The sequence below is a fragment of the Mesocricetus auratus genome, unplaced genomic scaffold (genome assembly GCF_017639785.1).
Source record: "Mesocricetus auratus isolate SY011 unplaced genomic scaffold, BCM_Maur_2.0 Super-Scaffold_100676, whole genome shotgun sequence".
NCBI classification, from domain to species: domain Eukaryota; kingdom Metazoa; phylum Chordata; class Mammalia; order Rodentia; family Cricetidae; genus Mesocricetus; species Mesocricetus auratus.
The window spans coordinates 54,663,458-54,691,030 of NW_024429266.1; the positions used below are offsets into that span (position 1 = coordinate 54,663,458).

At 39.9% G+C, this 27,573-nt stretch overlaps 1 protein-coding gene across 5 annotated transcripts in view; it reads left to right on the top strand.

The window, feature by feature from the left end:
• The window catches only part of Ppp1r12b (protein phosphatase 1 regulatory subunit 12B), a 210,386-nt gene that overhangs the window by 55,122 nt on the left and 127,691 nt on the right, over positions 1-27,573 (top strand). For all 5 annotated transcript variants that reach the window (XM_040737408.1, XM_040737401.1, XM_040737402.1 and 2 more), the window contains exons 2-9: positions 2,077-2,207; positions 9,786-9,904; positions 12,803-12,962; positions 14,636-14,780; positions 15,419-15,493; positions 17,468-17,547; positions 18,207-18,346; positions 26,063-26,175. In XM_040737408.1, coding sequence (XP_040593342.1) covers positions 2,077-2,207; positions 9,786-9,904; positions 12,803-12,962; positions 14,636-14,780; positions 15,419-15,493; positions 17,468-17,547; positions 18,207-18,346; positions 26,063-26,175 — 963 coding nt within the window. The remainder of the gene's footprint in view (positions 1-2,076; positions 2,208-9,785; positions 9,905-12,802; positions 12,963-14,635; positions 14,781-15,418; positions 15,494-17,467; positions 17,548-18,206; positions 18,347-26,062; positions 26,176-27,573) is intronic.

The following is a 27,573-nucleotide window of genomic DNA, read 5'->3' on the forward strand; positions in this document are numbered from 1 at the left end:
TAGTTTTAATAAAGTTAATAATGTTTTAAGCAATTTATTTATTTTTATTTTATATGTATGAGTGTTTTGCCTATATACATGTCTGTGCACAATATGCATGTGGGGCTGGAGGAGGCCAGAAGAGGACATTAGAGTCCCTGGAACTGGAGTTACAGATGATTATGAGCTGCCATGTGGCTGCTGGGAATCAAACTTGAGTCTTTTGGAAGAACAACCAGTGCTCTTAACCCCTCAGCAATTTTTCCAGCCCCTAAACTAACAAACTTCATTGCTTCATTTTTAGGTTGAGTGGTCTCTTGATGCAGTGGTTTTGATTTATGCTGAGGCACCAGCAGTTTTACCCACCATTGCTTTGGCATCATTAGTGCAAATGTCAACACAATGAAAAGACAATCAGTTTCCTAATATCATTAAGAAGACGTTTTCATTTGACTACTGAATTATTGTTCAGCTAATGTTTTAACTGTTTATTTACTTGAAATGTGAAGGAAGGATTCACAGGCAGCTTTTTTACTTATTTCTTTGAAACAGTGTCTCCTTATAATGTCTCATCATAGCCCAGGAGGCTAGGAATTGTGACAGTGCTTCCTCCTCAGTCGTCCAAGTGCTCAGATTCAGGCATTTTACCACCATACTGGTCCATAAGCAAGTTTTTAAAAGGTAGTCTCATTTCCTTCTAGGTCCTGAATTGGAACTGTCTGAATCTGAATAATTATCCTTGTCAATGATTTCCTTTTTATTCTGTGTTACTGTTTTCTTTTCTGTTTTTCCTTCCCTCTACCTCTTTGTGTGTGTGAGTGGGGGGGCGGGTGCGCGCGCATGTGTGCAAGTATATGTCTGTGCATGTAGAAACCTTAGGACAACCTTGGGGTATTGCTCCTCAAGTGCTGTCCACCTTTATTTTTTCAGGCAAAGCCCTATTGTTGTCTCTCTCTCTCTCTCTCTGTGTGTGTGTGTGTGTGTGTGTGTGTGTGTGTGTCTGTCTGTCTGTTTGTCTGTCTGTCTATCTATGTTTTTCAAGGCAGAGTTTCCTTGTGTAACAATTCTGGCTGTCCTGGAACTCACTTTGTAGATCAGGCTGGCCTCCAACTCACTGAGATCCGCCTACTACCTGTGCTTCCCAAGTGCTGGGATTAAAGGCGTGCGCCACCACTGCCTGATTGTTTTCTAATTTTTAATTTATTTTGAAGTAGGGTATCACTGTGTAACTCAGGCTGACCTCAGTCTTGAGCTCTTTCTTCCCGAACCTCTCAAATGCTGGGCTTCCAGGTATGTCTCACCATGCCTGGCTCAACCAGATTTCATTGTGATTATTTCTTTTAGTCTTATTAAAGATTTAAAAGCTTACTGGGCATTGGTGGGGCACGCCTTTAATCCCAGCACTTGGGAGGCAGAGGCAGGCGGATCTCTGTGAGTTCAAGGCTGGGCTGGACCGACAGCCTCCAAAACAATACAGAGAAACCCTATCTCATAAAACCAAAAAAAAAAAAAAAAGATTTAAAAGCTTTATTTTAAAAAGCTTCTTTGTTTTCCCCTACTTGTTGGTTTGAAAGCAGAGAACAGTATCTGTCTGCAATATCATTTGAAGCCATTTAGAAAAACAAGTGAAAACATTTCTAACATACTTTCCTTTTTATTTTTTAACCTTTTTTATTTTTTGGTTTTTCAAGACAGGGTTTCTCTGTGGCTTTGGAGCCTGTCCTGGAAATAGCTCTTGCAGACCAGGTTGGTCTCGAACTCACAGAGCTCCGCCTGCCTCTGCCTCATGAGTGCTGGGATTAAAGGCGTGCGCCACCAACGCCCGGCTTACTTTCCTTTTTATAACAAAATGCTACAGTAGCTTCCCATTTACAGCACTATAGAAATCATTTCACAGTTAATCCCATTAATACTCTTAGTACTGCAAATAATATCTAATAGTGTTTTTAAGTTCGGAAGTCATACTCCAGACACTAGGAAAAATAAATAAACAGTGTATCAGAACTGCTGGCCACTGTCATTGTCCAGAGCAGTGTCTGGTATGTAATAGAACTCAATAAATTTTTGTTGAATGAATCAATGGGCTTTTCTTTTCAGGCCTGTATTGATGAAAATTTGGACATGGTGAAGTTTCTGGTGGAGAACAGAGCCAATGTAAACCAGCAAGACAACGAGGGCTGGACACCTCTTCATGCAGCAGCTTCCTGTGGTTATCTCAACATAGCAGAGTGAGTGAGCATCTGCTGTGGGTTTGGTGCAAACCCCACTACTTACCTGAGATTGAATTTTACAAATAGTTATCTCTCTAAATTACAAACACAGAAAATTGACTATTAAGAGCCAGCTGACACAGTGTTTTATATCCTCTATATATGCACAGTTCTTACCTACAATTTTGTTTGCTTCTGTTTTGTGTAATTCATATTTGCTGAATTATTCAGAGGCAGCATCAGCTTGGTACACTGGCTAATTTCTGAACAGCAGAACACATGCATGTGAGTTGTAGATTTTTTTGCCCCTTTGGACTTCTCTATAAAGCTGTCTTTTTTTTTTTAAATAAGTATTACTGCAGTAAATAGCAAATTATAAACTGGAACACATAGGATCAAGGCAAGGCATATGTTCTCCACATTGGCTGAATGGCTATGTTTAATATGTTAGTAGCTGCTGACCTCTGTGGGGGTAGATTGCCCTTTCTAGGGTAAAAGAATCCTGATCACATTGTACCTACTATATGAGAAGCACAAAATAAGTCTGGAATATATGAAAGAATGACCATGAATTTTATTTCTAGTTAGGAAAGAAACTTTGGCAGTTGAAACATCTTTAAAATTTCCAGGGCAAATTTAGATTGGTAAAGTAAATCTAATCAGGATAGTCTGTGGCCTTTTGAAAATCAGATTGATTAAGTCCTTTTCAATGATTCAGTTGGGGTTAGCACATTTTTTTTTCTTATTCAGCAAACAGTCATGTAGGGATCTGAGAACTACATTTCCTGGAGCATTGATGAATGGCTAGATTTCCTTTGAAGCATGGATTCTCAGTTGAAGAAGTATCAGAGCAGAGACACATGAGGCATCAGTGCAGGTGCTGGACATGGCTGCATCGGTCCCAAAGCCAAGACTACTGGATAGTAGAGTTTTCTTTGTTCTCCATCCCTCTTCCTGTTCTAAGTTAATAAAGATCTGTAGCCTCTTTGTCACCCAGGCTGCCACTAATTCTCAGTTGTACTCACCAATGTCAGTGTTCCCATGCATAGGAGTTAAGATGACTTCTTTGTCCATTTTGGACTTACAACATTTATTCAAGAAATGTAAGGCGTATCAGCTTCTCATTATCATACTTGAGTATGAGTTCAGGTGGAATGTTTGTAATTGAGCTACAAATCTCATTACATTCAAGAATTTAGTTTTTTACTCATTTTTTTCTTTCTAAATTATCTAAGGTTAGCTGAGTCTTAAAATTAGAATAGTAGGTAGTGTTATCTTTCTGGGACGCTAAATACAGAGAATTATTGTAATACCTTTTGTGATTTCTTTAACTCATTTTTAAGGACAAACACAGTTCCTTCAGAAATACATTTTTTTCCCCAAGTCAGGATTTCTCTGTATTGTTTTGGAGGCTGTCCTGAAACTTGCTTTGTAGACCAGGCTGGCCTCAAACTCACAGAGATCCGCTTACTTCTGCCTCCTGAGTGAGTGCTGGGATTAAAGGCATGTGCCACCAATGCCCAGCCAGAAATACATTTAAAAAAAAGATTTATTTATTTATTTGTTATGTATACAGCATTCTATCTGCATGTATGCTTGCACGCCAGAAGATTGCAACAGATCTCAGTATAGATAGTTGTGAGCCTCAGATCTTATTACAGATAGTTGTGAACCACCATGTGGTTGCTGGGAATTGAACTCAGGACCTCTGGAATAGCAGCCAGTGTTATTAACCTCTGAGCCATCTCTCTAGCCCCCCAGAAATAACTGTAAAATTAGAAATCTTTACTTAACCAAATAGTACCTTGAATGAAGTAAGTTTATCAGTGACTATCATAACTTATACATATGAATGTCTGACCACAGTGAGCTGATCCAGACTGCAATCCACTGTATATGTGGGATAGAGGTAGAGATGGCATGCATTAGTTTACCATGTAATATACACATTTAGAGCATTAGATAAGTTATTTTTATGTACACTGGTGTTTTTGCCATGGGTATAAGGCCCCCTGAAACTGGAGCTACAGGCAGTTGTGAGCTGCCATGTGGGTGCTGGGAATTGAACCTTAACGCCTGAACCATTTCTCCAGACCCCAGATAGGTTTTTACTTTACTCTCTTTATTTGTAATATTTTTATACAACAGATCAGGAAAATAACATGATTATTTAATTGGGGATTGGAACAGAGCGATGACTCAGCACTAAGGGTATTGGCTGCTCTTCCACAGGACCTGGGTTGGATCTGTAGCATTCATGTGGTCACCTACAACCCTCAATTAATTACAGTCCCAGGGGATCTGGCACCCTCTTCTGGGCTCCAAGGGCTGTGCACACATGTGGTGCACAGACATTCATTGGGACAAAGCACCCATACTCACAGCATAATAAAAAGTGTTTAAAAAATTAATTAGAGATGGGTATCACTGTGTAGCTCTGACTGACCATGGTCTCTACTAAGCCCAGGGAGCCCTTGAACACCAATCCTTCTGCCTCAGTAGCACAAGGTCTTGAGTCACACATGTCACAAGATGTCAAGACATCTTGTTTGGGATTTGAAGAACTTACACTTTAAACTTATTTCTACGATAATTGGCAACACTGGACTTAAAGGGAATGGGAATGAAGGACAGAGAGACTGGCTTTATTCAGGAGAAACCCATGACAATTCTATTTCATGTTCCTTGGTCATCCTTTCTGCCATGTATTTCTATTCCTGTGTGTGTGTGTGTGTGTGTTTGTGTGTGTGTGTGTGTGTGCGTGTGTGCGCGTGTGTGTGTGTGTGCGCATGCGTGTAGTTTATTATTTCCTCGGTTTGAGTTCAAGTAAATACTAGTTGGCTAGATTATTCCTAGTGGTGTTTAATTTATAAGCAGGAGATTGACCCAAACATTTAGCATGACTTATAGTTTATTGCAATGCTAACATATTTGAGCTTTTTAAAAAACACATTTATTTCTGTACTTTTTTCCTTAAAAGAACAGCAAAGGGAGCCATTGAAATGACTCAACAAGTAAAGGCACTTGCCATCAATTCTGAGCACCGGGTCTGTTTCTTGGAACTCATGTGGTGAAATGCAGACACTGATGCCTGCAAGTTATCATTTGACCTTCCTGTATGTTTCATGGCCTGCTCATGTGCACATACACATGAATACATTAATAAATAAATGTTAGGAAAGAATACCTTTTATCAATGCTCAGCTAGGCTTTTAAGGGACATATGTGGTGCTAACAGCAATTCTGAGGCTATAGGCAGTTAGCAGCTCCTCCTGTTTCCTGATGCTTAGTAGTTTATATGCTGATATTTACTCTTGTTCAGTACAAGTGCAGTGCTAAAGGTGTCTGTTTTTCTCCTATGAGCTGGGGAAATGTGGAAAAATGAAAAGCTTTATTTCTTGGTAGAAACCAGTTTTCTTTTTTTTAATTTTTTTTATATTTTATTTTCCAGTTTAAATTTAGATAAGAAATGAGGTTGCTTCACAAGTCAGTTCCAGGTCCCTCTCCCATTCCCTCCCCTCCTCCTGTGCCCTCCCCCCAACCCCCCCCTTTATCCTCTCATTCCCCCAGGGAGGGTGAGGCCCTCCATGGGGTTGTCCATAGTCTGTCATTTCATATAGGGCAGGGCCTAGACCCTTCCCCAAGAGTTCAGGGTGAGAGTGCACCTCACATTGTTCTATGGGAGTCCAAAGTCCATGTGTATACTTGGGATGGGTACTGATCTGCTGCCCAAGGCTCAATAGATTCCCTAGGCCTCCTCACTGACACCCAGATTCAGGGGGTCTTGATCAGTCCCATGCTGGATTCCCCGGCGGATACCTGGGATTCAAGAGTTAACCTTTGTCTGGTCAGCTGTTTCTGGGGGTTAAACCAGCCCAGTCTTAATCCCTTTGGTCATCAGTCCTCCCTCTCTGTTACTGGCTTTCTTGATCATTAGCACATGGAACAGATCAGAAAAGGGAGACTCGGTAGCCTATATAACCTATGTAACCTGACCCAGGAAGGGATGGATACATGTTAGAATGAAGACCTGGATATTTCATATAGTTTAAGCAATATTTATAGAATGCCAAGAAAAGAGACAAAGCAAGATACAGTGTCTGTTATGAAAGGAAGAGGTATATGTATTTAATGTTTACAGGGGCAGGAAGGTAGCATTAAAGGAAGGAGAGAGAGAATTCAGTTGGTGGGAACAGGTAAGATTCTTGAAGGCAAAAGAGTTTGAAATGAACCTTGAAAGATGTGAAAGGTTCTTGCCTCATTCCTCTTCTCTGAACAGATGGGGAACACGACGAGTGGTGGGGGGGAGTGGGAGCTGGGAAGAAGAGAGGAAGAGAGAGTAGGTCATGGGGGAACAGGAAGGTTGACTTGGGGGGGTAGAATAGGGGGAAGAGGGAATCATAGGTTAGAAGACAGATCAGGCACCAGAGTGCCTCTAGTGATCTAAAGGGATGACACCAATTGGCAAGCTAAGCAATAGTGGAGAGACCACCTCGAATGTCCATTCCTGATAATGAACTTGATGTCTATAACAATCCGGGAGCCTTCATCCAGTGACTGATGGAAGCAGAGGCAAACACACACAGTTAAGTACTGAACTGAACCGAAGAAACCCAGTGGCAGAGAGAGAGGAGTGATGAGCAAATTGGCGAAGAATGGGCTGGCAAAACCAGCAGAGACAGCTGATCTGAACAGGGGAGAGCTCTTGGACCCCAGACCGACAGCGGGGAGGCCAGCATGGGACTGATCTGGACCCCTGAATGTGAGTGTCAGTGAGAAGGCCTGGGCAACCTATAGGGCCCTGAGCAGTGGATCAGTGTTTATCCCTGGAATACAAACAGACATCGTGTGCCCATAGCACAAAGAGGGCTGCTGTCTCAGCCTGGACTCTTAGGGGAGTGCCTGGACCCTACCCTGAGTGAAATGACAGACTCTAGATATCCCCTATGTGGAAGGAATTGGCAATAGGGTGGGAGGCTGGGGGGGTTGGGGGGGTGCGGGAGGAGGGGAGGGAGAGAGAACTGGGATTGACATGTAAAACAAGCTATTTAAAATTAAAATAAAAAAAATTTTAAAAAAAGATGTGAAAGGTATTTACAAAGAGAAGGGAATTTGTTTCATTCACTTATAGAAAATAGCTCACCCTAAGGAGCAGAGCTGGGTGTGAAGGGGTTGGGGGTTGGGGGAACTAGTAAATGATTGGGTTTGGTTAGAGTATATATTTCAGTTCAACCAATATTTATTGTGTATAGTATTTGTATATTGTTTTTTTTTCAGGGTACAGGTGGTATGATTGAACGCTCATTTGGCTTGAGGGGAAGAAACCAAAAAAGAAAATAATTGCATACAATGGTGCCACTTGGTAGATTTAAAAATATGGATAGAAGGAATTAACTTTAGAGTTGTGTAAGGTGTCTTTCTCTGAATCTCTGAGGGAGAAAATGCCATTGAGCTGTATCTTAAAAAACCATAACCACAGCAACGCTTACACAGGAAGGCATTTAATTGGGGCTGGCTAACAGTTCAAAGGTTTAGTCCATTGTCATCAAGGCAGGAAGCGTGGCAGCATGCAGGCAGATGTGGAGAAGTAGCTGAGAGTTCTATGTCTGGATCTGCAGGCAGCAGGAAAAGAGAAAGACTCTAGGCTTGGCATGGGCTTTTGAAACCTCAACACACTTTCTCCAACAAGATCACACCTCCTAATCCTTTCAATTGTGTCACTTCCTGGTGACCAAGTATTCTATCTGTGAACTTATGCAGGCCATTCTTACTCAAACCACCACAGGGTGTATATATGTGGAGTTGCTATATCAACATTTATTAAGGCCCTATTATACTAGGATGCTAGCACTGAGAAATCAAAGTTATGCTTTTAATTTCATTTTTATTGAGTTCTTTTCTCCTTTACCAACTCAAATATATAGCCCATCCATATGTTGATTGTTTTTTAATCTAACCAACTAAAATGTGGTTCTTTGAATGTCATCATAGTAGATCAATAAATGTTGATTTAATTGTTGATTTTTATTGAATTGGAAGATAATTTGCATAATTTTTTAAGTACTTCTGAATGTCTGATAGTAGTCCTAGAATTATTGGGATTGATTATTTATTTTTGTTTTTTTTCAATACAGGGTTTCTCTGTGTTGCCTTGGCTGTCCTGGAACTCGCTCTGTAGACCAGGCTGGCCTTGAACTCACAGAGATCCTCTTGTCTCTGCCTCCCAAGTACTGGGATTAAAGGCATGTACCACCATTGCCTGGAGTATTATTGAGATTCTAATTAGCCTAAAACTAATTTGATTTAGACTGACATGAGAAAGACTGAGGCTAATGACTTTTGCCAGTACTAGTTGCATGTTTTTAAGAAAAATCACCTTTTTTTTTTTTTTTTGAGAAAATGACTTAACATGTTTGAATTTCTATTCTTTGAAAGCAGTGTTTTTTACACATAATTCGAACAGTGTTTTCACATGTAATTTGTGTATATGTGTATGCAATCAATGGTTTGCATATGAAAGTCAGAAGGCCACTTGTGGGAGTACATTCTCCCCTTCCACCATTCTGGGATTGAACTCAGGTGATTGGGCTTGTCCGCCAGTACCCTTCCCCATAGTTGGTGTTAAGAACCCCAGTTTCTTAAATTAAGGGATAAGAGTACTTAGTTGCATTTACATTGTCTTCTGCACAATTTTAAGACTGATTTGTGTGCATGTGAGACAGAGAGAGAGAGAGAGAGAGAGAGAGAAAGAAAAGGCACTTTGAAAATTAAAAGATATTGAGTTTATCAGCCCTTTTTTCTTCAGGATACATATGGATTCAGAATCTGTGTAGCACTTTAAATGTTTCTTTAGTAATTTAATTTCCTTTATGAGGTAGATTCATATAGATGGTTTGTTTTGTGAAAGTTAAATTCATGCAAACTCTAATACATACTTTATTCTTCAGTTTTCATACCTACAACACTAGTAAGCAAACTTCACCTTGAAACTGAAAATGAATTTTCATGAGAACTGCTTAATGTTCTTATTTCTAATATTGGATGTGTAATAAATCTTTTTAAAATTTCTTTGGATCCTAGGTTCCATGAGTGAGGGCTGCATGCTTTCCCTATTTTCCCTCACTAAGTCAGGTCTCACTAGTCTAGAATAGTCTGAAATCAGCATGTAGGCCAGGCTGACCTCTAACTTCAGCTCCTACTGCTTCAACATCCTGAGTTCTAGGATACAGGCTTGGCCAAATGCCCTACCCGACCATGCTACTTATAGTATTTAGAAATACTATATTCTAGTATTTCTAGAAGCAAAAGAATTGGTGTTAAGAATATGCATATATAATACATCTTTTTGACTTGGCTATGTAAGAAAAGTAAGTATGTAAATAAATATGAGTATGTAAGAAAACATTGCTCATGTTGGGAAACCTGTGGTCCTAATTATGGGAGGCTACTAGGGCATGAAACTAATAATAATGAACAACAAAACACTTTATCTATACCATGCTTAAAACCCCCAAATATGCCTTGCTGTACATTGAATTCAAGACACAGTACAAACTATATATGATTGACAGAGATAATATCGATTTTGCCACACAGGTATTTTATTAGCCATGGAGCCAGTGTGGGTATTGTGAACAGCGAGGGTGAAGTTCCTTCTGACCTTGCAGAAGAGCCAGCCATGAAAGACCTTCTTCTGGAACAAGTAAAGAAGCAAGGTAACCTAGGAGACTGGGTGGTTAGCAGAGGCTCTCACACTGCCCCTTAGGGAGCATAATCCTTCTTCCTTATCATGTGACAGGGCAGGATTAAGTCTGTCGGCCAGCATTCGTCATCAGTGCTCTTAATAACTCATACAAGCATAGGCCGAATGCCCAAAGGATGACCAGGCCTTCCTTGTCTTTGCTATTCTAAGGTTGTGTACTGGTCTAGGAGTTAGGAGTGACCCGAGGAAGACTGTGGACTGTTCTTTGTGTGTGTGCACATTCTATTCTATCTGTTGCACAGGATAACCTGAAGAAAGGCTGGAATCCAGTGTGACCAAATCCATTTTGTGACCTTGTGTCCTTTTCTTTGATAACTACAGGTGGTACAAGGAAGCTACTTATTAAAACCTATGAAAGGATCTTTGGCCATAGTAACTGTGGAAACTGTTCTGACAGTTTCTTTTGTTTGTATGTTTGTGTTTTGGAGAAAGAGTTTTACTTCATAGTCCCACATGCGTTAGAGCTTGCTCTGCAGTCTAGAGAGTGGTCCTCCACCTCTGCCTCCCTATGTTAGATTACAGATGTGAGCCCCTATACCTGGTTCTAGTAGTTTCTTGAAGTAAGAAACTTAACTTAGAATAATATATTATGAAATTGTATATTCTTATTTTGTAGTTTTAGAAGAAACTCATTTCAGGGCATAAGGTGGGGCTCTCCTATTAGACACTTCAAAGTCATTTTGTTTTTATACATAGAATTCCCCAGGCTGTCCATGGACAGATGCCTTAAATCTCATTTCTCCTCACCTGTATTATAGGCAAGCACCACACCTAGCTTTTGAATTTTTTTCAATTTAAAGTTATTGACTAACCATGGACAACAGGTCTTAGGTTTCTGTTCAAATTATCATGAAACTCTGGATGGGATCTGTAGCAATTGGAGATGGGGAAGCACTTCTAAATTACTGGAAGTTATTTCCAAAGCTTTAGTGTCCTTTCATGCTATGGTTCTTTAGAACAGTTAGGGCTAAGTCTGGCCGCACTTGCTTGTTTATTATCCAAAGCTGCTTTCATGCTGCATCAGCAGAGTTGAGTAGTAATGACAGACTGCAGGGCTGGCAAATCTGCAAGGAAACATTAAGTATCTCACCTTTTATAGGAGGTATGCTAAGCCTGCCTTAAGCAATGGATATTCCAGGTCATTCCAGGACCTATAACTACAGCCCTTATGTAATTTTGTGCCTTACTGAATTAAATTTTCCTCTCCTAAAAATACACTTTTAAAAAAGATTTATTTATTTTATGTGTATGAATGTTTTCTCTGCATGTACATCTGCACACCAGAAGAGGGCATTAGATTCCATAGGACCACAATTGTAGATGGTTGTGAGCCACCATGTGGGTGCTGAGACTTGAGTTCAGGACTTCTGGAAGAACAGCCAGTGCTCTTAACCACTGAGCCATTTTTCCAGCCCTCGTTTATATCCTAAAATATTTTACAGCTTACAAATTTAAAAGTAAGTTTTAGTTTGAGAACCCACTCTTTTTCTTTGGATTGCTGACTCTTCCTTCATGCTTTGTGGAAACCAGCATTTAACATGCGTGCTTCACTTTGCAGCCCTGGTAACTCTTACTGTGTCTAAATAGGCTTCTTCTTTACCCTGTGCATCTTCAGGGTGAAAAAGAACAGACAGTTCTTCAGCAGTTCCTTATTTAAGAGCCCAAAAGAAGACTGGAAGCACAGATAAAGTCTGCTTATGAGTATGGAACCTTTTGAATGGATGTGTTTGTAATTGGAGCATTCATTTTTTTATATACTGAGGAATGTCCTTTCTTAAGGCCCTTCTTTACTGGCCTAGATATTCAGATTGATGGATAAAGGGATGAACTCTTAGGAGTACCTCCATATGATTGTAAGGGAAACAAAATCTGCATTGCCTTAAAAGCAGATTCTAGTGTTGGCTTCAGATCACTTACTCATGGCTGAATTGCTCTGTGTAGCTTCAGGTAAGTATATACAGAAGTGCATATGGAAGTGAGCTTTAGGTGGAGTGCATTCTTCCATAGTATATCCTACCCGAAATGAAGACTTTTTTTTATTTTTTTTACGAGACAGGGTTTCTCTGTATTGTTTTGGAGGCTGCCTCGAACTCACAGAGATCTGCCTGCCTCTGCCTCCCGAGTGCTGGGATTAAAGGCGTGCGCCACCACCGCCCGGCTAAAAATGGAGACTTTTATTTGTTTATTTTTCGAGACAGGGTTTCTCTGTGGCTTTGGAGGCTGTCCTGGAACTAACTCTTGTAGACCAGGCTGGTCTCGAACTCACAAATAGCTGCCTGCCTCTGCCTCCCGAGTGCTGGGGTTAGAGGTGTGCGCCACCAACGCCTGTCAAAATGAAGGCTTTTGATAGTAAGCTTATGGTGTAGTGAGTGGAAAAGAAGAGAGCCAAGAGCATCAAGGAGTTCTAATGGCAGCTCTGCCACTGACGTTTTTGTGACCATACGCAGAGCATACAACATTTCTGTGTTTTTTGATTCATATGTACAATGAGGCTAGTAATAGCTATTATAGTTACTCCACAGATTGTTGGGAAACTAAGATCTTATAACATGTTAAAAAAACTTTGGCATTTATAGCTTTATACAAATCTTGCAAAGTAAAAATAATGTCCCATCTGATTTTATGTTCTGGTGAAAACAATGTTAGGTATGTTCCCTTCATACGTGTGCCTGGCTGTTTAGCATTGCTATTTTGTAATACAAATGGCATTGCTTTAAATTTAATAAGTTACCAGTTTGATGCAGAAACTGTTATTTGTGATACTGTCTGTATGTTTTGAATGTAAAGGAAGTGCCCTGTTGGACACAGGTGCAGCTTTAGTAAAACTGCCGTCTTGTGTCTGGTTCTGTAGGAGTTGACCTAGAGCAGTCAAGAAGGGAGGAAGAACAGCAGATGTTGCAGGATGCCCGCCAGTGGCTCAACAGCGGGAAGATAGAAGATGTGAGACAGGCTCGTTCAGGGGCCACAGCCCTGCATGTAGCTGCTGCCAAGGGTTACTCTGAAGTCCTCAGGTATGGAACTGGGTATACTGGTTTTAGGAGTTGAAGTTCTTATCTTTTTAATTGTGGTGTATTTTTGTTGTTGGTTTTCACTTGCCTTGCAAATTTTCCTTGTATTTTGCTGGCATCCTTCATGGGTGCTCTCCCTTCCTCTGACAGTCCCTCTTCCTCAGGTACATGGGTTAGACAGACTCGAGGCACAGCGGCATGGGAAAACATCTCTCCTCTGTGATTCAGACCTGTGACCCTTCCAGTTCTATCATCTAGACAATTTTTGGGCACATTAGATCAATTATAGAACACACACACACACACACACACACACACACACACACACACACGCACACACACACCCTACCTCCGTGGGTAAAAACATCTGCTGCCAAACCTGTTGACCTAAATTCAATCCTCTACTTGGTAGAAACAGAGGACCGATTCTTCCAAATTGTCCTCTGACCTCCACTTGAGCTCAGTGGCATGTATGTACCCCTCAAACACACTCACTTGCACATCAAATGATTTAATTTTAAAATATAATTTTAAAAAGCAAGAGAAGAGAGGTAGACTCTACTATTTTACTTGTTTCACTTTTCTTATAGTCATGCTCTATGTGGCTCTTGGTGATTAGTGTTGACGAGAGTTCCAGAATATAGGGGTGCTAATGTCACTATATGTACAGTTGTTGCTAGGCTCTTCCAGTGTTCATGTTCTACCTAATAAGGTCTTTCTAGTAGGTATGGTAGTGTGTTGGTGCTTTTTCTATTTCTGCCTCAACATGGTAGTCATATGCTGCTCAATTTTTGAAAGGATGGTATGGTATAATTTAGATTTTAGAAATTGTATTTTTCTCCTTGCATAACATAGATTCAAGTTAGACTGTAGCTTTATGGTTAGCTAGATCTCTCTGTGGGTATTTTTAGAATTGGAGGTATGGCATTCTACAGAAAACAGTCATGACCTAAAAATGTCACCTACAAAGCTCATTGGTAAAGCATCCTAGAGATATTGAGTCTTCATTTCAAATGTTAATTTCTTTCTGAACTGGAAAATACAAAGTACACCCTGTAATAGAGTTGTGTGACTTGCTTTAGTTAATCTTAGGTGCAAACTGCTCTATGTATTCCTCTTGTATGGTGTATGTACCAGTTGTTTTCTGTTGCTTTAACAAACACCATGAATAATGTCACTGAGGTAAGGAAAGCAGGAGCAGAGGCAGGAGGCAATTTGCTTACTGACTTGCTTTCTCTAGCTTGCTCAGCTACTTTGCTTACATGGTTCAGGCCCACCTGCCTAGAGGTGGCACTGCCCACAGTGGGCTGGGCTCTCCCCCATAGCTAACAATTAAGAAAATGCCCCATATACATGTCAGTCTGATAGAGGCAATTCTTGAGTTGAGGTTCTTTCTTCCTAGGTAATCCACGTTTATGTCAAGTGGGCAAAAACTAACCAGCAAGGTGTAACGTGGCTCTGTGGAGGGAATGCCACGTGCATAATCTTATGGAGAGGTGCAGTAACAATTGTAATTGGTGCGCAAAGCAGTAATATGAACTGCAGGCTATTTCTTAGAGGATTGAAGGAATCACAGGATGTCTGAAGGTTATCCTGCAACTGAGTTATTAGCTTATTTAATAGAAAACTATAAAACCAAGGACATAAATGTACTTTTTGGGTTTCCTTTCTTCTAGACTTTTAATTCAGGCTGGCTATGAACTCAATGTTCAGGATCACGATGGCTGGACTCCTCTTCATGCTGCTGCACACTGGGGAGTGAAAGAGGCTTGTTCCATCCTGGCAGAAGCACTCTGTGACATGGATATCCGGAACAAACTGGTTAGTGAGCCTGAACCTCTAAAAGGGTAATGAGATCGGGTGGCTGCGTGCCTGGCATAGGCTTAAAGTCTTTGTTCAATATCCAGTTGACTATTCTGGGAGATGTGTTGTCCTCTGCCTCCTTGCCTTGCTGCTTATTATCAGTATAATAAGAAGTACATTTGCTAGATAAAATAAAATCCACCAAACATGTCATCTGTTTCTACTTGTGCTGAAGCCCCTAAATCAAAAGTAAATGAAAAAAGATGTCTGCTCTTGACAACAAATGAACTTTGAGAAACCTAATATCCTGTCTAAGGTGAGATATGAAATATTTTACTATTTTCTCAACTTGAAGTCTTTTAATAGCTGAGCTCTCTGTATATGGAGTCATTCAAGAACATATGTAATGGCAAAGATCATTCTGTTTTGACTGAAAGCACTCTTATCAGTCTCACTTCAAACAGACTTTAGACTGTGTATGCATATAGTCTAAAATCCAAAGCACTTCTGCTCCTAAGCATTTTGGATAAAGGAGATTCCGCTTGTATCATAGGACTAAAAGGCAGTAACTAAATAGGGTATAGTCCCTGGTGAAGTCACATTATTGATTGCTGCTTCTGTTTTATATCTGTCATGGTGCTCCTTTGTCCTGCTAGGGCCAGACACCATTTGATGTGGCTGATGAAGGTCTTGTGGAGCACTTGGAGATGCTTCAGAAGAAGCAAAATGTGGTAAGTCTGGTTGATGCTTTCAAAGCTTTCCTAGCAATTTATAGTTTACTCTGGGTGTCTTAGTCTCTTACTTCAGTGTCATTGGTTCAGGGTTGAACTGGATGTATCTGCATTTCACAGATGTTATTTGTTCCCTTCAGAGATTATCAATAGTCTGCTTGAAGAAATTGCTTTTGTAAAGAGCAACTTATCATGAAATAGCATACAGGCAGCTAAAAGTCAAAAACAGAGAGGAATGCATTTCTCTCTTTGTTTTCTTTGCTGAGTATTTAGGATTAATTTAAGTGATAGGACAGTCTAAATTTCATGTTAACACTACTATTAGCAGCAGCAGCCTTTGGTAGGCTAGAGCTCTGTTTTGCATAGTTAAGTTTTTATATTATTGTAAAATCTTCTTCTCTAAAGTAATTTAGATTAGCCAGTGTTAGTGGTGCACACCTTTAATCCCAGCACTCGAGGCAGAGGCAGGAGCATCTCTGTGAGTAAGAAGCCAGCCTGGTCTACGGAGCAAGTTCCAGAACAGGCTCCAAAGCAATACAGAGAAACCCTGTCTCGAAAAACTTAAAAAAAAAAAAAAGTAATTTAGACTCCCATAAAAATTACCTAAATTGCTAAATTGGATTGCTTGATTTGTTCAAATATGTCCTCAGCATTCCTGGCCTTGAATGTTTGTGTTTTTTAATTCATTTCAAACCATCATAAATACTCATTGGGTGTGTTCTTTTAGAAAGTGTAGGGTCTAGAGGAGTGAAGTGCTTTTCTGATACAGAAAGTTAGGGGCCTGTATTGATATCTTTTATACTGTAGTGATGAGTACCTGAGAGGAACTATGTAAGGGAGGGGACTTTATTTTTGGCCCATGATTTCAGTCCACGTCGTTTAATTAGCATAATTAGGTTTTGGGCATAAATGGTATCTTCCCCCAACCATTTGAATTTACTTTTTGGTCCAGGCTAGTCTGAGTTTACAATCCTTTTGCCTCAGCCTCCCTAGTAACTGGTGTGATAGGAAGGATTGTATACCCAGACCCAACCTCACCACATATTCTTACTGTACTAAAGGGGTTGGTGTTTCTCTTTGTGCTCTGTAAAACTTTAGGCTCCAAGGACATAAATATATTTTGCCTAGAGTGTTGGTACTTAACCACCCTAATGCTGCAACTCTTTAATACAGTTTCTAATGTTGTGGTGATCCCCAGCCATAAAATTATTTCATTGCTACTTCATAACTGCAATTTTGCTACTGTTATAACATAAATGTGGCCCCAGGGACTCATGATAGGTTGAGAACTGCAGGTATAGAATACACATCTAAATAGTAGACCAATTCTAGTAGTATATATCTAATAAAAGAAACAATAACTTATTTCCCATAAAGTATCTGCCCGTGATTTTGTTAGAATTGTTGAGAACATGTTTTGGTATATGGATCATAAAATTCTTCCCAGGTTCCTTTTGTCTCTTTATCCTTTAGAAGCTAGGCTTTTTATTTTATTTTTCCCATTAAGGTTTGATTAGGGATTTTGAAGGGACAATTTTCTTGAATCTCCAGGACCATGGTTTCACTTCTACTTTTGGGTAAAGATTTTCCTCTGTTACTTTCTTCCAAGGAAATATGGTACAAAGTGATGATGTGTTTGTGTTTTTCCTGTTCTTTGGGTTTTTGGGACAGAGTGTCTTTGTATAGCTTTGGCTGTCCTGGAACTCACGCTGTAGACCAGGCTGGCCTCAAATTCATAGATCTGCGTCTCTCTGCCTTCCAAGTGCTGGAATTAAAGGCATGCCACTTAGTATGTTTGTCTTTTTTCTTTTTTCTTTTCTTTTTTTTTTTTTTGGATTCCCTTCTCCCTCTTTGAGTTTGTCCTGTTTTTAATTTTTTTTTCCCCAGAATGATGGTACCATTCTGGCACTTCTCAATACTGTTGATTTTTCACAAATAGTCAACTTCTTTTCTCTCTGTTTTCTCAATTTCCAGCTTCGAAGTGAAAAGGAGACACGTAATAAGCTCATTGAGTCAGACCTAAATAGCAAGTTTCAGAGTGGACTCTTCAAGAAGTAAGATACAAGCTTACTTGTCTGTAAGGACTGAGATGCGCTTGGTGTTCTGTGTGTGTGATACTTGAGAATTTTTATATTAAAATGATTCTGCATTTGATTTCAGTCAGATCTTCAGATGTGAAAGTGTTTTGGGGTAGAGGAGATGACACTGATATGGGGAGGCACTGAGAGTAATCAATGTGCTCTACACTGAGAGATTGTATTGGCAACGTCTCTTTTAGCCTAGCCTGGAGGTTCTTAGTCCTGCCCTCTCCTCTTCTTATATGGAGTGTTTCCTCAGCTCAGGAATTTGTCCCTTTGTTTACCACTGTTTCAGTATCTAGCAAGATTTCTGGGATGTAATAAAACTCAGAAAGTTTTGTTTGATGACTTTTAAAAATATTTATCTGCCCCATTACCATCTCATCCTTGTAATTCATGGTTCTCTTTTATCTGTTTGTTGAAAAGACAAAACCTCCTTGAGTCATATTTTAAAGTCAATAATAAACCTTAGACTGTTGAAAAGCCAAAGATCCAAGAAAATACATAGGTAGAAGAAGGATTTCCATGTTTTTACTGTTGCTTCTACATACAGATTTATAGATTTGTTCCCTTTATTATACCTGGTTGTCAGTGAACTTAAATGGTTTGTCATTTCTGCTTTCAAATTAATTTAGTAAAGAGAAGATGCTTTATGAGGAAGAGAGCCCTAAATCCCAAGAAACAGAGGAAGAAGACAAAAACTCCAGCAGCTCCAGCTCAGAGGAAGAGGAAGGTGAAGATGAAGTTTCTGAATCAGAAACAGAGAAGGAGGCAGGTAATGCAAAAGCCCTTCACATCCATTGCCCCCCAGAGGCTGGTCAGGTCTCCCAGGCTTCCAGAAAGAGCTTTAAAGTACAGTTCCCAGAGATTGAATTGCTTATGGCAATATGCTTGTAAACGCCTGTTAAAATGTCCCTGCCAGTTCTGATGCAGCCATATGGTGAGGTCTATTAGAGAAATCTTGCGTGAGATAGCCAGTTGTCCTGCCCGTAGATTGATAGGTCAGCCATAGAGTCCAGGAAGTCAGTATGCTGAGAGGCGTAGGGCTTATAGAGACTTTAGGTCAAATGTTTTCAACACACTGGTAAAAAATTGCATTTATTTATTATGATATTCTAATTCTCAAAACTGAATCCTAATTTTTTTATTTTGTAAACTTTAGCTTCTGATTGAAGGAATTAGTAAAAGAACAAATCAGGCTTACTTTTACTACTTTTATTAATAATATATAGATTTATCTTCAGAGTCATGGGAAACTGGCTCATGAGATAACGAAAATCTTTAATGTACAAGTCTTATATATGTTGGCACAGTGTTTGCATAGAAATTGTGTGCACCTGCCTGTATACTTCAAACCATCTCTCAGCTGCTTATATTACATGCTACAGTGTAAATAACAACTATACTATGTTGCTCAGGGAATGGTGAAAATATAAGGACACAAACCTGGAAAAAAAAGAAAAAACAACAACAAAAAAACCCTGTATATATTTAGCACAAATGCAATATCATAGTTTTGTTTCCAGATTAATTTTAGTTTGTTGTAAGTTGAAGGATTGAGGTTGAATAGCAATGTTTGACTTTGCTGATAGTTTCTCTCCATCATGGGAGAATACTGTTCTTCTTCATGTCTTAATCTGAGGTTCATTGACTGTCACCAAAGAAAGTTAGGTGCCATTAGTTTTATAGAGAAGGCAGGCATCAGCTAAGTTTTCAGTAAAGGGGAATTGACTTTATATTCATGGAGCCTTGGATTTCCTTTAAATTATCTTATTATTTTTATGTATATGGGTGTTTTGCCTGCTTCTCTGTGTACCACATGCATGTAGTACTTGTGGAGGCAAGAAAACAACATCAGATCCCTGGAACTAGAGTTACAGATGGTTGTAGGTGCCATGCCTACTTCCTTATAGAATCCAGGACCACCAGCCCAGTGATGGCACCACCTACAGTAGACTGGGTCCCCCCCCCCATTAATCACCAATTAAGAAAATGTACAACAATCTTGCTTATATCTTGATTTTATGGATCTCTCTGTCTCTGTCTCTCCCTTCCTACCCCCCCATACATGTAGCCTTGGCTGTCCAGGAACTCGCTCTGTAGTCCAGGCTGGCTTAGAACTCACAGAGATCCACTTGCCTCCGCCTCTTGAGTGCTGAGATAAAAGTGTGTGCTGGAGGCATTTTCTTAATTGGCTGGAGGCATTTTATTAATTGAGGTTCCCTCTTCTTAAATGACTTTAGTTTGTGTCAAGTTTATATAAAACTATCCAGTACACAGACCATGTCTATATTGCTATTAGAGTAAAATATTGACAATACCCTATGATCAAAGTATACTTCTGTTTAGAAACCTTCTATGGCCATCACCCTCCTTCCGTCTTTGTCTGCAGAGTAAGTTCCAAACCCTGTAGCCTAGCCTTCAAGGCTTCAGAAAGTCTAGCTCCAACAGACATTTTCAGTGCCCTACATAGACAAGAACATATTGCAGCCAAATTGAATTACTTGATTTCCTCAAATATGACCATAGCATTCCTGGCCTTGTATGCTTATTTGTGCCTTTGAATTCATGTAAAACTATCATAAATATTCATTGGGTGGTTTCTTTTAGAAAGTGTAGGGTCTAGAAGAGTGAAGTGTTTTTCTGATACAGAAAATTAGAACAGTTGGGGCCTGTATTAATATCTTTCATATTGTAATGATTTGTACATAAGAGAAACTATGTTAAGTGGGGAGGGGGTGGATTTATTTTTGACTCGTGGTTTCAGGGATTTAAGTACATGGTCAGTTGGCTCTATGCTTCAGGGCCTGTGTGTGGTTAAGTAGAATATCATGGTGTCAGACAGGTGTGGTAGAGCAGAGATGCTCACATTGTAACAGTCGGGAAGTAGAGACAGAAAAGGGTCAGAATCAGATACTCCCTCCTGTTTTTACGTATGCTGCACAGTGGCCACACCGGATCCTACCACTGCCTCAGCTGCTGACTGCATCTCCAGAGCTGCCTTCCCAATAAGGTCAGGGGAGCCTTTGCATCTAGCCACTGCTTCAGCCGTGTCCCTTTAGGGACACAAATATTGTTCTAATTAAGTCTTTATCCTTTTATTTTACCAATAAGGACTCTCCTGGAGCCAAATGCTAGGGAAAAAACCTGCTACTCAGAGAGGGAGAGAAAGGAGCAAGGCCACCTTACTCCTCAGCCATCATTTCAGAAAGAGAGCCTCTCCTCCCCTGTGTGAAAACAACTCCTCCACCCAGATGTTTCTCCCTTCTCCTTCCTGTGCCTCCCTTTCCCTGACCTCACACTCTATGGTTACTTTCAGTCACTGGTTGCTTGCTCCTCTCTGCCTATGGTTGATTTTATCCAATTAACATAATCTCGGGGTTCATAGTATGATCAAATAAACCACAACTACTCCTAGTGACCTGCTTACCTTCTACCTTCTCCAAATTATGAGTTTGTCAATGCATTATCCATCAGTGAAGCCAGAGCCCCTATGATCCAGTCACCTCTCAGTGAGTATAGACACTAACTAGGGACTAAGTATTCAGTACTTGAGCCTAACCCTGTGATCCTGTCAACTTGATGGGTTCTAGAATCACCTTTGGAGACAAATTTCTGGTTGTGCCCGTGAAGGACTTTCTAGATTCGATCATAATTGAGGTGGGAAGATGCCATATAAATTTGGCTGGCACTATGCAGTAAATTGGGCCCACAGGCTACATTAAAGAAAGAGAGAAAGAAGCCTGCGTTGTGGCGCACACCTTTAATCCCAGCACTTGGGAGGTAGAGGCAGGCAGATCTCTGTGAGTTTGAGGCCAGCATGGTCTACAGAGCAAGATCCAGGACAGCCTCTAAAACAATACAGAGAAACCCTGTCTCGGAAAAAAAAAAAAAAGAAAAGAAAAAAGAAAGGAAGGAAGGAAGGAAGGAAGGAAGGAAGGAAGGTAGGTAGTCAGCTGAGCACAAGCATTTGTCTGACCGTGGACATGATGTGACCAGCCACTTCTACTCCTGATTATACCTCTCCTTCCATAATAGACTATATATCCTGGAACTATAAGCTGCAACCCCTTCCTTAAGTTGCTTTTGTTAGGTCTTTTTTATAAGATAGCAACTAATACAAGTTCCTTTCTGTGTTTTCCTACCCTGTGCTTTTCACTTAATTTCTGTCCCTATGGCACCATGCTCTTACTTCTGTTCTAGTACTTCCCAGTTTTCCTGAGAATACTGAGTTTATTATTATACTCGAGATTTCAGCATACAATAGCCATTCATATTCATTAAGTGATTTTGTTGACTATACCTAATAGGAGAATAGAAGTCATTATATAAATAAAATACATGTCATGTGAGAAAGGTAAATGCAATAAGTGGTATTCATCAGTGGGAAAGATTATGACTCATTCTGGGAATTATAATACAACTCTACATCTCTATAGTGCTTTTTACTTTGCAATACACTTAAACAATTTTTATTTAATCCCCACAACCATTCTTTATGGCATGTATTATTATCACTCTTTTTTTAGAATGAGATATTGACACTGTTTGGCATATGTGAACTAGGTTTCATAGCTAACTAGTGGCACTGTTTGTTCACTGGGTATATAACTCCTCAAAGTAGGAGGGGACAGTGGAAATTCTCTGTATAAGAAATAAAACGTGAAAACTGTAGAAAAGAGGAGCTGGAGAGATAACTTAGCTGTTAAGAGCATTTGCTGCTCATGCAGAAGACCCAAATTCAGTTCCCAGTACTCATGGCAACAGCTCACAACTGTTTGTAACTCCAGTTTCAGGGGATCTGATGCCCTCTTCTAATTTGGTGGGCACTAGGCAGGCATCTGGTACACATACGCATGCAGGCCAAACACACATATAAAAATGATAGTAGTTAACTGTTGAGTGAAGCCTTTTCCTTGCCAGCCGCTTTGGTTTTTCCCCACCAGTCGCCTGGGCTCTGCCACATTGTAGTCCCCAAATAATACACAAGACGCTGTATTAATTATGAAGCTGTTGGCCTTGCTTGTTTCTTACTGGCTAGCTCTGACTTAAGCATTTACCCCATAATTGTTAATCTAAGTATTTCTCTTACCGGAGAAAAGGGTCTGGACTTCTTACCCCTATGGCAGCTACATGATGACTCCCTGTGTTTCTCCTACCCAGAGTCCTTCTCGACTCCTAGTCCCACCTGTCTTGCTTCCCTGTTGGCCAACAGTGCTTTATTGACATATACACAGGACTTCCCCATCAGTTAACTTTTTAAAAACTGTAGAGAAGTATGAGGTTCCCAAAGATTATAGAAAAAGGGAGATATGAAAAAGAATCTCAGGGCATTCGGTGTTGAGAAATTGAGGTGATGTTAGTGAAGTAAGCAAAGATATGACCAACAGGTTGAGAAAAACCAGGATGTGTATTTCTGCCTCAGAGAAGCCAGCGGGGAAGCAGTAGTGTGATGGGAGCCTGCAGGCATGATACAGCAATGAGGGAGTCACCAGTAATCCTAGACAGCAGTTTCAGTAGCCTGGTGTGGGCAGAAGCCAGATGGTTCTAGCAAACTTCCCTACTCATTTCTCTAGTTCTTTGCCAACTTAAATTTTACTCATGTCTTAGAGCTCAACTCAAATCAACGTCTGTTATCTTACCATGTAGATACATGGGTTTCTTTCCTTTGTTGATTTTAGTAGCTATTTGTTTGGAACTCCTTTATATTAATTTTCTCATTGCTACTTAATATTTGAACTATTTCTGTTTTTTCTCACCCTTTCTGTTGGTCCAATGGACAAGCTTTGGATGCATTTGAATATCCTTATGTGTTTTCTCCATCTTTCTGTGTGCCATATTGGCCTTCTGTGTGTAGGTGTTTGTTGTGGGATCCGCCTGGGTCCCGTTGCCACTTTAGCCCCCAAATAATACACAAGATACTATATAATTATGAAGCTATTGGCCGTTTGCTTGGTTTCTTATTGGCTAGCTCTGGCTTAATTATTAACCCATAATTACTAATGCGTATTTCTATAAGGACTTATCTTTCCGAGGATGGCATTCTGACCCATCCTTTCCTCCCGGGATATCCCATTGCAACAACCTCTTCACTATATTTCCCAGAATCCTCCTAGGCTCTTCGTCCCACCTATCTTGCTTCCCTATTGGCCACCAGTGCTTTATTTACATATACACAGAAGGACTTCCCCTATCAGGTGTTCATTAAACATGCTAGTAGAGTGCATGGAAGTGGGTCTTCCCTAAACCTTTCCAGATGTTGCATAACACATGAGTGGACAAGTTGAATGTTGAATGATTATAAAGATTTCTAGATGCAATCTCATAGAAATTATAGTTTTCATATGTCTTATACATTGATATTATATTAAAAATATAAATTATAGTTTGAGGTAAATATAAGCATTTTGATTAGAATTTCTGTTTTCTCTTTTTTTTGTCTGATGTAAGTATTTTATATATCAATTCTCTATTACTTCATAATAAACTACCTCCAAACGTAATGGCTTGAAACAGGAACTCTGCTAGGGTATGGCTTAGTTGGCAGAGTGCTTGCCTAGCTTGTGCATGGCCTTGGATTAGGTCCCCAGCATTGCTGCACACTCTTGTCATTTTAGCAATTGGAAGGAAAAGCAGGAGGATTAGAGATTCAAGGTCACCCTCAGCTACATATCTAGTTTGTTATCACACTGAGCTACATTAAGATTCTGTCTCAGTGGGCGAAAAGGAAGCTAAGAAAGCAAAGGCTCTTAATGTAAACTCTATTCTATGGCTTGGCAATTGGGGAATGGATCAGGTAGATAGCTTGTCTCTTCTTTAAGGCAATGATGTGTTTATTCATGTTTGTACCTTCAACTAGTAAGGTGTATGGAGGAATAGTTGGTCCTAGATAGCATTGCTCATGCTTCTGGTGGTTGGCTGTGATAGTTGGGACAAGTGATCTCCTGTCATTTAGCAGGCCTGCTCCTATTTCCTCATGTGGCAGCTGAATTCTGAAATTAGTTAGGAGGGCAAGGCTGAGTTGTCTCAGTTGCTGATGTTTCAGAGGCCATTGCAGGCAACCTGGTCAAGCTCAGAGTTGATGTGAAAAAGGCTTTACATGAGGCCACGGGTTCGGGGAGTCAAGATGCATTGGCAGCCAGTACTGTAATAGTCTATTTCGTTTGGTTTATGAGCTAGATTTCTTGGAGCTTAGATATATTTAGTACTTAAAGAATGCCTTGGTCATTATAATACCTGCAAAATGATAACATTAAAAACATAAACATAAAGAGGCTTACTATAGCCAAGGAGTTATGCAGTTTAAAAGCACTATTTCTAATCTTCATAAACATTCTCTCAAGGCAAAAATTAAAATCTCTGGTTAGGGTTTGGAGAGATGACTCAGTTGTTAGGAGCACTGGCTGCTCTTCCAGAGTACCTGAGTTCAATTCCCAGCAAATAAATAACCATCTATAGTGGGATCTGATGCCCTCTTCTGGCATACAGGTATACATGTAGAGCACACCTCCGTAAAAAATTATAAACTAAATTTTTAAAAATCTCCAGTTAATTAGAAAATAGAGCTTCAAATATGATATGTCTCTTAGTATCACAAAATTAGGCGTAGCTTATAATTATCACAGGATCCATGAAATTTACTCTGGATCTGGTTTTAGAGTATAAATGCCAGAATCATAGTCACCCGGGACAGGCATTGTGTTAGTTATTAATTGATATACAGCCATATGTAAGGCAGATAGCTTTCTGATTGATGACCCTGCTAGGCCGGACCACCCCTAGTTATGTGATACCAGTTAGTAAAGTTCTGAAACTTAATCGACAGTCTTTGAAATTCTTTCTACTGTTAAGTCCTATTGTAACCCCAGGGATTACACATAATTAACTTAGGCCAGCCACTTAGTAACCAACAAATGTGTGATTGTGATCACCGAAACATCACACCTCCTCCACCTGGCCATCAGTTTATCTTTCAGCTTTCTTTGGAGCTTTTAGAGAACGTTGACTGATTGTATCAACTTTCTTATTTTATTCCTCAGAGGTTCTGCTCGTTTTTAAAATCTCCAGCACCTGTTGAAATGAATCAACCATATGATTTTGTGTTTTTATTATTCCCTTTTTATTGTAATTACCTAGAGAGCAAAGTCTGTTGTAGGCATTTTCTGTTTTCATTTCCCAGCCAACTTCCCTACAGAACTGAACAGATTCTTTATAATGATGAATTTTACATACAATACACACACACACTCACTCACTCATACTCTAATGTAGAGACATTTTTATCAGAAGTTGGAGCCTACCAAGATAATGGGTATCCTTGAGTTTATTTTCTTCTACCCACAGTTGCTAGAGTTTGTTCAATTGTGAGTCCAGTCCTAATAATCTGCTTTGATAATGACAAGACACTTTTTTGTTAGTAGAAAGGGATCTATATACACAAAGATTAATATTTTCGTATTTATATTTTTGCTTCTCTCGTCTTAAATAACAGATAAAAAGCCAGAAGCTACTGTCAACCATTCGAACTCTGAAAGCAAGAGTCGTATCATGGAGCAGATCCCAGCCCCAGCTCAGAACACCTTCTCTGCCTCTTCTGCTAGGAGAGTGAGTACTTTGGAATTGATCTGAGGTTATATTTCATTCTACTATAGTACCATAACACTTACAAAGGCCTCAGAGACGTATTCTTGCAAAGCAGTAGAAGTACGTTCTTGCCTCTGTTAGACTCTTACACTAAAATACCATAAACTGTGACTTAAAAAATAAAAATTTGCCTTTTTCAGTTGTGGAGACTGAAGAGTTCCCAGAACAATGTGCTAGCCAATCCAGTTCCTCATATAAGGATTGTCTTTTGTCTTAGTGATGCCTCCTTCTCGCTGTATCTTAACATGCAGAAAGAGCACTGACTGGTGTCCCTCTCTTAGAAGGGCACCAACCCTACACTGTTGACCATATTCTACCATTGTCTCTTCCTCAGAGGCCCAGTGTCCAGATGTAATCGCCATGGTTGAGGCTTCAACATGAGTTTTGGAGGGATACAAAATCCTGTCCATAGCATTGCTCCTAAGTCCTTGAAAAACCAATACCAAAAAAACATGGCTACAAATGTATTACAGTTACAGGAAGTATTCTAAGACCAGAAAGATTCTGTGTGTTTTAACTGTTTCCCTCATATTGAAAATGAAGAAAACTGTATACAAAGTAGACTGGTAGGAAGATACCCAGCATCCAGAATTGTTTTGGTGACAATTGTTTCTGTTTCTCATGAAAGTTTAGTCTCTAAGGTTGTTGCCCTATATGACGGGCAAGGATGAGAGAAGAAGGACTTGTGGACATGCCACAAACTGTCCCGCAACAACCTTATGTGGGCCTCTCAGAAGCTGCAGGCTTCTGGCACAGGGACAAAGTTGGTCTGAGATGTTTGGATGGGCAATTGGGAAAGCTCTCTGGCCTTAGAGATTTTAATTGGCCACCTTAGGGAAAATAAGGAAAAGTCTAGCCAGGCCTTATTTATTTTTAGAGGCATCATTGTAAATCATTAGCCAGGCTTAGATAGAGTGCCATCCTTGCTCCTTATTCAGTCATTATACTGGCACTGCTTCTAGATGTGACTGCACATCTCACTTTTTATAAAAGAAGAATACCAACCTAAGAAATACAAATACTTCTCTTTGTGTATATTTAGATGATTGGTAATAAGAGAAAATCTGAGTGGAAGGTGGTTGGAGATGAGTGATTTTTACTCTAAAGGTCCCTAGACACTAGGAAAGGAACTGCTGCCTGGCATCTGAAAGACGTTGTACCTTAAAGACCTTAATCTGGTTTCTGGGCCAATGCTAGCCTGTGATGTTTCCTTGCTTAATTTTTTGTGTGCACTAGGAACTGAACTTTGTATGTATATGCTGTGTCACTGAACAGTATCTCCAACCTGTTTCTCTGCTTTATAAAATGATAATGCAGAATTGTCCATGAAGTGTTGTTGTTTGTCTTTAGTACTGATGC